We start from the raw sequence: 15,372 nt of genomic DNA, 5'->3' as shown, positions 1-15,372 counted from the left end.
AATCCAAGGAATGGCAATTCTGATCGCCAATACTTCAACAACATTTCATAGGGATGAATGACCCGGGCATACTTTAAGCTATGCATGGAAAATGTAATTATGAAATTGAGATTCCCGAAGAAACATCATTTCCTAGTTAACCATGCATTACGTACCATGTTCAATCATTTTGTTTTTAAGTGAAACGGGTTTATGATCCCAACAAGGTTGGCTCATGGTACCGAATATATGCAACTAAGCATGCATCATGAATTTTCATGCTTTCCTTTTGTTTTTTGCAGAGGAAAATGCAAGGATCATGCATGAGCGAACATGAAAACAAAAGGTATGCAGTTTGTAGAACAAAAAGTATGTTGAACGCATATGCATGATGATGCAATGACTTATGCAAAATGTGATGCCGGAATATGATAACGGACAAATGCAGGAACGATATGTTCATTATGATGCCATGAAGAGATGCTTATGTGATGCATGATATGAATGCATGCTAGAGATAAAATGCGAGAGTGATTTGATTTGCACTGATCTTTGGAGTAAAAACGCGGGATAAACTCATTTCATTCAGAAAGTTTATAACTAGTCAAGATCTGAGTGACAATACAAACTTTCCTAGCAGTTTCTAATTATATGGGCCATTAAATCTATCATATGCTGACCATAGCTGAGAAGTCCGTGGATCTCCTCGGGGGCGGAGTAGGTGTCCGCCATCACTTTGGCCTTGGCTAGCAATCGGGGAAGTTCTTGACTCCCGTTCAAGGTAAGAGCAAATCAGTCCATCCACATTGTTGCCTCTTGATGTAACGAGTCAATCACCCTTCCTCTAGCCTCCTTTTCCGCGTACAATCGGGCATACTCGTCCGCCACTTTATGCTCGTGGGCCGTGGCTAGATTTAGCTATTCTTGGTATTTGTTGACAATAGCTAACATGTTGGTCCCTGTCTCGCATAACCGCTGAGGTAGGTTTCTTTTGGACCTTGAGCAAGCCTTCAACTCATCTTTCAAGATCAGACTGTCTACTCGTGATTGGTCCCTTTCCTCTCTCCGGAGCTTAAGCTCGCTGTTGCTGCCCCACAGAGCCCCTCGGAACTTGTTCCGGCCGTGCTCTTCCCTACGAGCCCTCTTGGTCTCTTGTTCCAAGGCCTTGGTGGTAGCTATATTTATATCTCTCAGTTCGGCATTCTCCTTTCGGATCTTCAGAGCTGCTGATTTGAACCTTTCTTTGACTGTTTGAGCTTGCTCGAGTTCTGTCCTAAGGGCCTGCACCTCTTCGTCTTCCTCCGGTGCCTCAACTTCCTCCCTTTTAGCGGTTCTCAAACTCAGAAGCCAATCCAAACCTTGCACGTGGGCTCTCAACCACTTATGGTAGCCACCGAGGGCCCATTGTTACTGCCCCTGAGTTCTTTGTCCTTCTTTCGCAACACCTCCCATGCCTTACGGACCTTCTGAAGCCTCTCCATGTTGGTCTTATTGAAACCTCTTGAAATGACAGGTGCAATCTCTTCCTCTAGTGGTGTCCCTCTCATAGGGTAGCCAAGTTGTCTTATAGCAAGAACGGGATTGTAACTGATGCAACCCCTCGTCCCTATCAAGGGAACATTCGGAAATCCTCCGCACGAAATAAGAACTCCGACTCCCCCTTCTTTCCATCGAGGGAACCAGTTGATAGACACTCCTTCTTTGTTTTCTAAGAGTTGGCCCAATTTGCGCCTCCTTTCTCTGTGCATGAACGGTGACTTTCTAGCAGGCAAGCATGCCTTACCTCTTGGCGAAAAAGGTGCGAAACCAACCATACATAAAGAGCTGGAGTACAGCAAACAATCCTCGTACTGCTCTTCTCACACCTTCGGTCGAAGGTGTCATATAGGTCGGCTAGCATAGCGGCAACCGGGCTTTCCTTATGGTCATGATAGGCGAGAAAAGCATCGATCGCTGCTAGGTCCACCAACCCATCCACATTCGGAAAAAGGAATCCTCCGAAGATCAACAGTGTGAGAATGTCTATGAACGGGGCCCATTCGCCTTTACCAGCCAAGATTATTGCTTTTGCCTCCAAATATTTTCTCGGTATTCCAACCACCCCATTTTTGACTTGCTTTCTGTGGTCTAATTCCTGTGCCGAGATTTGGACTATCTTAGAAATTCTACCTAATGAGGGATAGAACCCATAGAAGAGGTATGGTCTCCTTCCCCATAGAGGACATCCTAGGATCTCTTCAAATTCTTCTACCATGGGTGATAGCTGGAAGTCCCCAAAGGTGAAGCACCTCAATGGCTGATCATAATACTGGGTGAGGGAAGCAATGGCCTCTGTGGAGACTTCTACCATGGCTAGGTCCCAGATTTTACCATAAGCTTTGCGAAAAGCTTGCCGCTGGAGCTGACCCATAAACTGCCCTAACTCTTTTAGACTGGTGATTCCTAGGCTCTTGACCTTGACTTGATAAAACTTTTTGCCAGTTTGATTTGTTCCCATGTTTACTAAAGTGAAAAAAAATCGGTGCGAATCAAAACTTCGACATCTATCATGGGTGGAATGGATGAATGCATGAAGAAATGCATATGACACAGATGCAATTTATGAATACGGGAGCCCGAGAAATTGTTTCCTTCTTAGATATAGTGCCCGACGCATGTATTTAAGAAGGTGACACGGACCCTCCGTTGGTTTGCCAAAGAGAGGGGATCAAGACAGAACCTGTGTGTGATGCATATGTGAAAGGCACAACACGGGGATGTACATAGTACAACAATATTCACAAACAAATATAATCAAAGGGGTACACGACATTTGACTACATGCATGGCAGTGTGAAAAATGGCACGCAGCATGTTTGCTCCGTGCCCCTATTTTAGGGACCTACAAGGGAGGGAGCTAAAAGGGCTTTTAGTGATAATTCCCAAGGTGGTCATATCTCTCTTGATGGTCTCTAGAGGTATCATTCCCTTTGAAGGACATATTGCAGTAGTAGGGACTACTAGCAACAATATGTTTATCAAAGAGAAAAACTCTAGATGAGGGTTCACTGTAATCAAGCAAGTCGGAGACCTAGCATGATCACAGATTCACCTCCACTCCTTATGTTCCTACGAACCCGGGTATAGGGCCCTTTTTCAACTCACCGTGTGTGCAAATAGTGTTGGTGTTTGTATGCATCAAATGGATAAATATTTACCTCATGCATACATTTTAAAACGCACTAAAAGCATCAAAGAGTTATATATACAAGAACATAAGAAAGGGAAACCAACAAAGGAGAAAGTCATGATAAAACATTGCACAAGATTAAATGGCCTAACTCTCTAAAAACAGTCCCTAGTGGAGTCGCCAATTGTCGCAACCTACCCTTCGGCGGGAGGGCGACGCGTGACTCGCGGGTGCATCTTCCAAGAAAGGGATACGCACGGAGTCGCCACCAACGTTTATTTGAGGAAAACGTCGGAAAAACCGGAAAAGACGTGGTCTACGAACTTTAAATGAAAGGTTCGAGAGTTGTATTTACGCACGGGGAAGGTATTAACACCCCACACGTCCGTCACAAGGGACGACAACCTTTAATCAAATGTGCAAATATGACTTCAATTTATGTTATTTTCCCTTTTTACGTTCTTATGTCTTTTTATGCCTTTTTATATTTTTATCTTTTTGTGGTTGACAAGGGTGTTTCCCTTTGCTCCTACGTATTCCTCAATTGTGATAAGGAAATTAGACCTACGTAGTTCTTTGAGAACAAAGTGTTTGGTTAAGTTGTTTTTATCCTTTTTTGCAAAATATGTTTTTGATTGAATGAAAGGTCATTTAAGGCGTTGGACCATTAATGATCTCTTTATTTTTGAAAGAGGTAATAAAACTATGTGTTGATTTTAGGCCTTTTTTAGAAATCTATGTTTAAACAATAAAGGTGGAAAAGACCATTTTAAGGCGTTGGACCTTAAAAATGGCTTTTTAGGTGATGACAAAAGTTTGATTTATGAATTGATTTTAGCCTTAGTTTCACTTTGGTTATTAGTCAATTTGATTAAGAAAGAAAAATCCCAAAGAAAAAACGTCTAATTGATTTTTTCTTTGATTTATTTTACTAAAAGATATTTTTGATTATTATATTATTATTTTGTCTCTTTTTTGGTTTTAAACATGGTTACGGCATGACCGAACGGTCGAAATTCATTTTAACAGAAATTAAAGGATGTTACAATATGAATGATCAGTGGAAATTTATTTTATTTTTTATTAGGCGAAAAAATGACTTAAATAAATGACTAAAGCACGTTAAAAGGGGGTACGGAAAATAAATGAAATGAAAATAAAAGCACGCGAAACAAATGAAGACCACTAAGGATACATAAAATGAATTGAAAAGTTCGATTTCGGGAACTTACCGGTTGAAGACCGAAGAACGAACGACGAACGACGAACGACGAAGAACGGTTGAAAATCTTCGTGAAATCACCCACGGAAACGTCACGGAAGCGTTACGGAAGCGCCTCGGCTTGGATTTTCTTCACGGAAACAATTTTTCTCACTAATTTTAAGTGAATCTCAGATACCAGGAGTGTTGAACATTTTTGTTCTTCCCTCCTTCCCCTATTTATAGGAAAAGGAAGGAGGAGCTTGCCACCTAGCTCGCCCAGGCGAGCTAGGTTGCTTCCTCTAGAAGCAACCGCCTTCTGGAGGAACATCCTGGAAGGTCCAAGTGGGCCTGGTTGCTATTTGCACCCCCTATTTACTAAATACACCCCCTGCCTTTTTTTTGTTGATTCTTTTTCCGTAACGTTACGGAAATTTACGAATTTCGTAACGATAATTGTTTTCTTTCCGTAATGTTACGGAACCTTACGGATTATGTAATCATCCCTTTTTTGCCTTCCAGAATATTACGGAACTTTACGGATTGCGCACTAACACTTCCTTTTAATTTCCGGCATGTCACGGAACTTCACGGATTGTGCTACAATGCTTTCTTTTGACTTCGGGCACGTCTCAGAACTTCACGAATTGCCTAACAATGGGTGCCAAGTTACTCGAAGTGGTCAAACGAGGGTTGCATCCCAACAATGGATGATCCCCGGACGAAATTAGGGTATGACAGTTCCTCAAGCTTAGCTAACTCTAAGGGAGACATCCTATAATGTGCTATAGATATGGGTCATGTTCCAGGTACCGAGTTTATGGAAAACTCAATCTCATGCTCGGTTGGTAGACTAGTAACTTTTATTTAAAACACCTTAGGAAAATCTCTCACTATAGGTACATCACTCACTGTTACACCACTCTCAAGTTTCAAGCTAGCTATCATCATGTATACTTGGGAGTTCTCTTTCATGGATTCCTTCACTTAGTTGGCAATGATAAATCTCGCATCCATACCCTCACACGAATTTGTAAACATAATAGACTTATGAAAACAATTCAACAGGACATGATTGAAAGATAACCAGTCCATGCCAAGAATAACATCCAATTGACTAAGAGGCAAACATATCAAAAATCATCACATGACAATTTAAGCAAACATCAAAAGTAGTAACAGGACCACTAGTTGGCATGTCAACAACCAAATCAAACTTTAAGGAAGACACATGCAAGTTTAACTTCTGAACACATGCACGCAACACAAAAGAATGAGTTGCACTCAAATAAAAAAGCACAACTAAAGGAGTTCCACCTATGGACATGTACCTTGGATTGGGTCATCAAACACTGAGGCTTCAACACCACTAAGAGCAAAGACTCTTTCAGTGGCTTTTGGTCAATTGGCTTGGAAACTTTGTCCTCCATTCCTTATCTCCTTCTTAGCACTAGGACAATCTCTTCCAATGAGCCCTTGTTTTCCACAGTTGAAACAAGTCATCTTTTTATCCTTGCAGTCCCAAGTAGCATGATTTGTCACTTCCACCCAAACCTCTTATCCTTCACTGGGCCCACATTCTTATAATGTCAGTTCATGCCCTGCTATCCTCATATGAATCCTGCACATGATCACCAATATAAGAATCTGACATATCCCCTGGTGGTTAATGACATACTTGATCACAGGTAGTAATCCATTGATAAACTAACACGCTTTGAGCTTTCTCCACCCACACCATTGTAGTAGGGAGAATACCTCGACAAATCCTTAAACTTGACTACATAGTCATGTTCCATTGCTTAAGTTCTAAGAACTCCATCTCCTTCTTGTTCCTAATATACTCGGGAAAGTACTTCTCCAAGAAAATCTCTTTGAAGACGTCCCAAGTAACTAGTCTAGCCTCCGCCACTAAGCATTGATGGGTACTCTCCCACCAATACTTAGTGTCTTTAGTGAGCATGTAGGTACCAAGAGTCACCTTTTGATCATCAAGGCAAGCCATAGCCCTAAAAATTTTCTTGATTTCTTGTGGAGGATGGACATACAAAGACCCTTTCCAAAAGCCCCAGGACAGGTCACACTATTATTGGTCGCCATTGATCATTTCACTAAGAGGATTGAGGCAAGGCCATTGCAAGAAATTTTAGCCAACGAGGTAGAGAAGTTCACCTATTAACACCTCATCTGTAGATATGGTCTTCCTTACGTCATTTCCACTGACAACAACACTTAATTCAAACCCAAGGTCCACCGTTGGTGAGCCTCGATAAATCTCTAAAGGCTCGTCAAACACAAGGTCTGCCTTTGGTAAAACCCAAGGTTCGTCCTTGGTAAGCCTTAGCGAATCTCCAAAGCCTCGTCAAACCCAAGGTCCGCCCTTGGTGAGCCTCGATGAATCTCCAAAGCCTCGTCAAACCCAAGGCCCACCCTTGAAAAGCCTCAACAGATTTCCAAAGGCTCGTCAAACTTAAGGTTCACCCTTGGTGAGCCTCGACGAATCTCCAAAGCATCAAACCCAAGGTCCGCCATTCGTGAGCCTTGATGAATCTCCAAACACTCATCAAACCCAAGGTCTATCCTTGGTGAGCCTTGATGAATCTCCAAGGCTCTTCAAACCCAAGATCCCCCATTGGTGAGCCTTGACAAATCTCCAAAGCTCGTCAAACCCAAGATCCGTCCTTGGTGAGCCTTCCACCCTTGGTACAAAACCTCAAGTAGATCCCTACGGCCTGGGGTAAGAAACTCCGCAAAGCAAAAAGGGAAATCATCAGGTTGATTGGCAGAACCTTCAACCTAGTTGAAATCAAAGTAAGACCTTACTGGCCTCAAGTGAGAAGCTCCACAAAACGAATGGGGCATCACTAGGATGATTAACAAGACCTTCAATCAGGTTGAAATCAAACCCGAGATGATCATAGGTCATCTAAATCTCTATTTCGTATAAATCCATTGAGGTCTTGTTGCCCATTCCGCCAAGATCTCACACAATCATCAAGATAGGCAGCCTATCCTTACCTTACTACCACAAGCAACGAAGCATTGTATAAACAAGAGATAACATCATGAAAAATCAATAACATAGCAAGTTCCATCAGTAGACAAAAGCAAGTGCATTGAAACAAGAAAAACATTGTCAAATTTACAAAGCCAAAATGACAATAAAATTAAAAATACAGAAAGTACGACCTAAACATTGGCCCCATCATCTTGCTCTTCATTGGTGTCCTCCTCTACAACAACCATTTCTTCTTCATCAAGCAGTTCACTGTCATTCACATCCTTAAATGGGTCAAAAAGACTTAAATCAAGACCTTTAGTGAAGACCCCAACCGGCCTAACAGCCTTGTAAAATCCCTTCTAGTGCTGCTCCACAACCTTCTTCTTGAATGCCAACAGCTGCTCTTCAAACTCTTTGTTTGTATCCCTCTCCTTTTCTGACTCAAGCTTAGACTTCTTTAGCTTGGACTTTGATTCTTGTAGTCGGGCTTGGAGGTCAATGATTACCTTAGCAAACTTGGCCACTGTCGCAACAGGCTCTTCTTTCTCTTCAGCTGCATGTTCCACCTTACTTGCAAAGTTATTCCTCTCTTCTAGCAAGTCTTTATAGCATTCAAACACTTCGTCACCATCCATTCTTGTGCGTAATAACTTAGCAAGAACATCACCGACCCTGGATGATAGTTAGTGGTTGGACTTGACAGCCTCAGCAAGGGCGACAGTAGCACTAGCCACCTTGGGACGCTCCACTCTTCATACAGTTCGAGCAATGGCCCTCTATTTGGAAACCTCAGCCTCCAAAGATGCAACTTTGTTAAGAGCTTCCTTGTTCCTTTATTTGTTCTCCACCAAAATGGCCAGACTCCTCAAGAGAAAAACCTTCACAAACTCCTCTGCTCTGATCTATAATTCATGCTCCACATTGAGTTTTTGTCCTAAGAAGTGTAAACATGGTCCAATGAGACACTCGGACAAGAAAAATAGGCAGGCATTGTCGACAGATGAACAATCAAAGCTGGCATTGGTTGGGCTGAGGAAGAAGAAGGCAAGTCCGTTGAAACACTGGTGGTCGCCATCCTGACACTAAGCAAAGGCATAACAATAGGGGAAGGAGGAGTAGTAGTAAGAGCGACCAAAGGAACTGACACAGCCGCCACCGTGGAAGGAAAGGCAGAAACCTCTTGGGTAGGCAGAGAAGGAGGTGTCAAAGAACTAGAAACAACAACGACAATAACAGTAGACTGGACAGTTAAAGAAACTAAAGATGGATCCTGGGAGCTAGCAAAGGAAAGGTGGTGCAAACCGAACATCAACCCAATCTTTTGTTTAAAGGCTCGAAGACTAAACGGGGCATTCAACTTCTTGCGACCAGACACCCTAACTCCTTCATCATGTTTCCTTTTGGTCAAAACAACAGGAGGAACATTAAGAGTAACCTCGACGACTTCATCATCAGTAGGGTCGACCCCGACATCAGGATGACTTCTTCCCCCTATAGAAGGCTCGATAGCAGAAGGAGGCACGTCACTTACAGCAGGTCCAACCTACTTCACCAAGGGCCTCCATGCAAAACCGACCATTATACCTACAAAACAAATGAAAACATAATAACTTAGACAGAGTCATGCCAAAATAAAAGCAAAAAAAGAGGAAGGTAAAATGCTTTAACATCCAGAACAGTAAGAGGGTCACTTGCCGAAAGAAGAGACGGGATGGCCTAGGTGTCCAATGAGGTGGGCAACTGCTCCAAAATGGCCTTGTTCGCCCTCTCCGCAAGGGTCATTAGATCCTCATCAAAGGATTTGAACTTGGAAGGGTCCAACTACCAGTAAAAAGGGAAACGAGGTTCCCTGTCTCAGTTGAACATCAATGACAACCCATCAGCAATGACATTGGTCGCCTTAACCTTGAAGAAATGATCATGAAACCTGTGAAACACATTCGATTCAAACTTAAACATCTTCTTAGATACACTATTAAGTGACACCCATTATATCTTCTCTATCAGCTTCATCTGGAAGAAGTAAAGGAACACAGGCATGCTGGGTCAAATGTTGAAAAAAGGACACAAGACCTCAAAGGCCCTCACCATTGCCCAACTGTTAGGATGAAGCTGGGAGGGCACCATGTTTAGGCACTCCAGCAAGGCACATTGGAATGAGTTCAGCAGGAGAGTCAAATTCATAACCTCAAACAACAATGGTAAACATAGAAGAAGAGTGGACCACCCTGCGCTACCCGTATGAACGGAAACTTATCTTTCCCACAAGCTTGGATAGTCATCTTGTGGGAATCTTTTGGTTTGGCTAACTCCAATTGGTGCCACATAGTCCTGACGCTCACAAAAGATGTTATTGAAGAGCAATACTTTAGGACGTTGTCCTTTACCCACTCGTAACCAACGATGAAGGTCTTCCCTGCAACGGCCGAAGGAGAAGAAGGAAGGATTGTCGTGACGAGAGTGGGTTCCTCGTCCAGAGGAGCGGCAGAGGGTGGAACCCTCTCACGGGGCTGAGAACTACCCTCACCGACATGGTGTAGGTCCAGCAACCTCTCAAAAAGGAAGACTCACTATTGGAAGTTCCATGGCGTGCCTCCTCTAACGAGGAATCGCTGATTGGAGCGACCTTCCGTTCCACAAGGGTTATTGGATCGAACCCCCAAAATCGTTGTCGCCCATGCCCATAGTAGAATTAGAAACAAAAGACATGGTGGAAAAGGGAAATGTACCTTGGAGTGAGGAAGGCGATCGAAGGAAAGAAGAAAATTGAAGGCAAAACCAAGAGTTGCATACACAACAAATAGGATGCAGAGAAATCACAAAAAGGAAGACGAAGAATGGCAGTGACTGAAACCTAACGTACACCTCATTTAAGTGAAGACGGGACCCTCAAGTAATTGGTTGGAGTTGAAATGACATCCTAAAAATATGTGCCGTGACGCGATTCCACCAACCCACATAATGCGTCTTTAAGACATGCCCATCCATAGAGTGACACATATATGAAAGCAACACACGTGTACAACACGCGCCCACTTTGAAGAAAAATGAAATGCTTTTCTTTAATACACCCTCTAACGGTCAGAAAAGGCAAAATGTAAAAAACAAAGACCTCTCATATGACACGGCTGACTTTGTCTGTAGAATGAAAAACATGAGCACCCTCGACAACCTAGCAAAAACAACTTGGACAATGTTTATCTAGGCTGTGGGGCTTGACAAGCCGTAACCTGTCAAGGCTACCACCCCCAACACCGACCAATCTCTTTCACTAACAAGTTGGCTCAAAGCTTGGGGGGCTTATGTATTGTCCGGGGTCCACACAATTGACGTGGTTAGTGACGTGGTTAGTGACGTGGTGTTAAAATTTACACGTCAACCCTCCTCGTTAGCCCTACTACAGGAGTAGCCGGACTATTGGGCCAATAAACTGACAATATATATCTATATATATTTGAATTCTAATGATAATGTTATCATTCCCTTATCAAGTTGCAGGTACTTACTTATCTACTGGCAACAAATTATCTATAAGCAATGAATTGTCTACAAGGGTTATTATGCCATCGTAAACAGCCCTCTCCAGCGCTACAAATATCAAGTTTTATCTCCCCCTTTCGATTTATTTTCAACTCACTCACGTACTTACTTAAGCATCTAAGCCTTTTGTTTTGCAGGTCTCCCCTCTTACTCTCCTAGTGAAAGGTACCCGTAGTCCGATGCAGGAGATTGTGAAACCCATGTTGGCTACGTCGACCCTAGCGTCAGTTAGCTCTAGGTTTCGGTAAGTACAAGTTTAATATCTAGGTTTGAATGGAAAAATATTTATTAAGAGAGATCAATCTCATAAATAAATTTTAGTAATATGAAGAATAATCTTTGACTTTGAGTGATCGCATTGATTTCACGTTCACCCCAAAATATATCAGCCCACAAATAATATTTTTAATATACTTTTAATTTCTAGTTAAATGTACATTTTTAAAATTAGATTTTTGCATTTCATAATGTAATAAGGGTGTTAGAGAGGTGCAAGAAGCAACTCTATTTTCATGGAATTATACAATGGTGGTCAGTTAGAGGCCATGCATATAGAGGCTGGGCCGCATATCTTGCTCATAACAAAAACTACGAGGGTTTTTTTTGCGCACCCATCAAATTGCTGGTACACCCAGCACAACATTCGTAAATCCAATTTTACCATTTCGTAAAAATGATACGGATTATGAATCCGTAAGTCCAATACAAATTGACAATCCGTTGGTTAGAATGTCGTGCTAATAACGCAAAAGTCACATATTCGATTCCTGCTTAGGCCATTAATTTTAAATTAATTCATAAAACATATTTTTGAATTTTTTTTAAAAAAAATCATATGGGCCACTTACGGATTGGTTATCTGTAAGCCCAATATGGATTGACAATGTCAATCCGTATAAGGCTTATGGATTGTCAATCCGTATTGGACTTATGGATTCACAATCGGTATTAGTTTTATGGAAGGACAAAATTGGATTTATGCATGTTGTGCTTGGTGTACCAGCAATTTGCTGGGTGCGCAAAGAAAAACCCAAACTACGACCGACTTTGCTTCTCATGCTATTCGGCATTCACTTCTACGGTGACAATGTTTGTCCGTGTACGCAACTTTTTACTCTCAATTTATTTCTTCCAATCCCAATGATCCCGCCGAACAGAAAAAGAGAAGGTGAGAGAATTGTTGCTCTAATAAAGTTTCGTTAAACTGCCTGTAATTCTCTTCCTCTTTCAATCCCCTTTCTCAACACAATCAAAATTTCTTCTGGTTTCTTCGAATCCGAGATCCGCTTCCAATCTCGTTAATGGGTCCATTTTATTTTGGAACATTTTAATGGGTTCTTTCGCATTGCAAACAATTTAGTCCTCAAAAGGGTGTTGTTTCAGATCCTAGGTTTTTCTACATTTCTTCACATCCCAACAATTTATTAACCAGGTTAGTGATATAGACTAAGTAAAAGGTTGTACTTTTTTTTCTTTAATGGGTTATTTGATTTGTGTATAATTGTGTACAAATTGAGTTTTTTTTTTTTTTTTTGGGGGGGGGGGGGTGTTTCTGTCTCGGTTCCTTATGCTGTTGTTGTGAATTAGGTGAAGCATAAGAATGGATGATGCGATGGGTCCTGACTTGATCAGTGATCTTCCTCAAAGCATTATAGAGAGCATTCTGGTACAGCTTCCAATTAGAGATGCTGTGAGAACTAGCATCTTGTCTAGTAAATGGAGGTATAAATGGGCTTCAATTACTCGACTTGTGTTTGATGACAAATGTGTGCCCTTTAGTAATGATAGGGAGGTTGTTGAGAAGAGTGTTGTCAAGTTCATCACCAGGGTGTTGTTTCTTCGCCAAGGGCCAATTCATAAGTTCCAAATCACGAATTCGAAGTTGCAGAGTTGTCCTGAAATTGATCAGTGGATTCTTTTCCTTTCGAGGAATGATATCAAGGAGTTGGTTATGGAATTGGGAGAAGGGGAGTTTTTTAGAATACCTTCAAGCCTTTTCAATTGTGGGAAGTTGACCCGGTTGGACCTATCGCGGTGCGAGTTCGATCCGCCACATAGTTTTAAGGGGTTTGTGTGCTTAAGGAGCCTCAACCTCCATCAAGTTTTGATATCCCCTGATGCAATTGAGAGCCTCATTTCTAGATGTCCTCTCTTGGAGAGTTTGTCACTTTCTTACTTTGATAATTTGGCTCTTACTATCTGTGCCCCGAATCTTAAGTACTTGTATCTTGAAGGTGAATTCAAGGATATATGTCTTGAAGATACCCCACTTTTGGTTGAAATAACCATTGCTATGTATATGACTGATGACATTGCTGAGCACTTTGAGCAAATCTCAAACTGCAATTTTGTCAAGTTTCTTGGTGGCGTGCCTAATCTTGAGAAGCTTGTTGGACTTATCTACTTCACAAAGGTAGCATTTTGTTCTCGTCTGTTTATTGTGTTAATTCATCCTCAAAGGAAGGGTGCCTTGATGTTATGTATGGCCAACTTCTTTATTTTATTCGTTTCTGCACTTTCTTGAAGTATTTGAGCATAGGTATTGACTTTGTGCATCCTCCAATGATGTACAACAATTTGGAGACTATTGAATTGTATCAAGTAAATTTTGAGGATATGGTAGAGATACTTGTCATCCTTCGCTTGATTACAAGCTCTCCCAATCTAAAAGAACTACAAATTTCTGTAAGTCCCCCGGTCCTTACTGATTGTAAGTAGAGATTTTTAGTTTTTGCGAAGTGATAGTGAATGATTTTATTATAAATTATTAATTTATACAAATCAGGCCCTTAATTATATACTTAAGATTTACTTCTGCATGTTTTATGCAATTGATTTTGGCAGGGTTCTTCAAACATACCAGTTTCTGTAGATACCCCAGACTTGGATTTTTGGGAAAAAGAATGCCTTTCAGATTCTACACTTAACAAGCTTAAAACCGTGAAGTTGTCAGAAATGGGTGGTTGGCTACATGAGATTGAAATTATCAAATATTTGCTTGGCCATTCTCCTGTTCTTGAGACATTGAGTATCATTCCTTGTGTATTTGATGTGGAGAATAATTTGAAAATGTTGATTGAATTGGTGAAATGTCAAAGAGCTTCTACTAGAGCGGAAGTTATTTTCACCCGCCAGTGAAATTGTGGACTGTATTATAAAATGCATTCTTTTATACCATTTCCAATGCTATTTCTCCCTGGTTTATGCATAAAATACAAATATTTACCAATGAGAAAACTTGTAATTGTAACTAAATTCTGAAACAAAAGTTTGAATTTTACATAGGTGGGTTGAAGACACGTGTGGCATATAAGTTAGAGTCCATTTTACTGACAGAAAACCCAAGCATCTGGAAAGTCAAAAACATGGAGCTCAAGCTCATTAATGACAACCATTAGCTACTATTAGGAATTTTAGCTGAAAATTTGCATTTACAATAGTATTTTTTAAACCCTGTTGTCAAGGCTGCTTTTCCTTGTGGTCTTTGCTCATCTGAACTTTGATGATATGCTGTATTGTATCATAGCATATTATATAGCAAACTCATTTCCCTCAACTACTTGCTAGCAGTAGTTGCAGTAACTTTACTCCACCAAAGACTTCTATATCATATTGTGGTTGTGGGCGTGTGATTGAGATTGCAAATTCATGCCACCACTCCTATTCTACTATTTTTTTGTGCCCTTAGATCCATAAGCATTGCTCAAAATTCTAATTCCTCAGCCGGAATGTAATCTCCTAACTCCCTCATTCACACTAGTTTCCTATCTAAAGAATTTATTTTCTTTTTTAAATTCAACAATTGATTTAACTCTCATTATAGTCGTTGCCCACATTCTCAGAATCTTGTGAAATATGTTGAGTTGCCGGTATATCACAGTCAACGGCTATTATAGGGCAAATTATTGTTGACTTTTGGGAGCTTTCACTGCAATATACATTTGCCACGCATGTGGTGTGGTTTTATGATGCATAAGCAAGATTGAGAGATTTTGAGCCTTTCTATTATTAAGTATCATATCATGCCAATGTTATTTAACTTCTCAAAAATAATGGCTTTAGAAGTAGTATGGCTACTGTTAATTTGCCCTGGTGACTTTGTTTCAGGAGCCTATTCCACCAAAAAACAATTGGGCTATTCTACCACTTAATGATTTATGCATTAAGACTTTATTTAGCATAAAATAAGAATGGTAATACTGACACAAAGTCAGTATTTCAGTGTACAACAATAAATATAATATGGTGTCTTTGTAAATCAATCTTTGTTTTTCAGTGTACCTTTGCCTTTCATTTATTCAATTCTCAGGCTACTGATAATAAAAATAAATTCTGAGCCTACCATTTTATCTGCAATCTACTGTCCTTCAGGCATTTGAACCGCTTCTTACATCTTGAGGAACTTGTTGAGTACATGAAATAGATACTTGCAAGATTTCAGCAAGCTCAATACTGTTAATTGGTTTTCAGGTCCTTGTGTTG

The 15,372-nt window shown here is 40.9% G+C and overlaps 1 protein-coding gene across 1 annotated transcript; it reads left to right on the top strand.

Annotated features, from left to right (window-relative positions):
- The first annotated feature begins 11,974 nt into the window (after positions 1–11,974).
- Positions 11,975–14,067, top strand: LOC100806947 (F-box/FBD/LRR-repeat protein At1g13570). Its single transcript, XM_003517855.5, has 4 exons — positions 11,975–12,322; positions 12,478–13,303; positions 13,417–13,575; positions 13,735–14,067. The coding sequence occupies exons 2-4, from the start codon at positions 12,491–12,493 to the stop codon at positions 14,026–14,028; spliced, it is 1,266 nt and encodes a 421-aa protein (XP_003517903.1). The 5' UTR covers positions 11,975–12,322; positions 12,478–12,490; the 3' UTR covers positions 14,029–14,067.
- The last annotated feature ends 1,305 nt before the right edge of the window (positions 14,068–15,372 follow it).

Source organism: Glycine max, chromosome 1 (assembly GCF_000004515.6).
Source record: "Glycine max cultivar Williams 82 chromosome 1, Glycine_max_v4.0, whole genome shotgun sequence".
In the NCBI taxonomy this organism is placed as follows: domain Eukaryota; kingdom Viridiplantae; phylum Streptophyta; class Magnoliopsida; order Fabales; family Fabaceae; genus Glycine; species Glycine max.
Note: the sequence above shows the minus strand (reverse complement) of the source record. Positions and strands in the feature narration are given on the sequence as shown.

What these genes read in the sequence shown, in the direction of transcription:
- LOC100806947 (XM_003517855.5), top strand. Translation starts at nt 12,491, where the DNA reads ATGGATGATGCGATGGGTCCTGACTTGATCAGTGATCTTCCTCAAAGC. An exon ending in GACTTATCTACTTCACAAAG is followed by an intron (nt 13,304 to 13,416) that starts GTAGCATTTTGT and finishes ACTTTCTTGAAG; the next exon opens with TATTTGAGCATAGGTATTGA. An exon ending in TAAAAGAACTACAAATTTCT is followed by an intron (nt 13,576 to 13,734) that starts GTAAGTCCCCCG and finishes TGATTTTGGCAG; the next exon opens with GGTTCTTCAAACATACCAGT.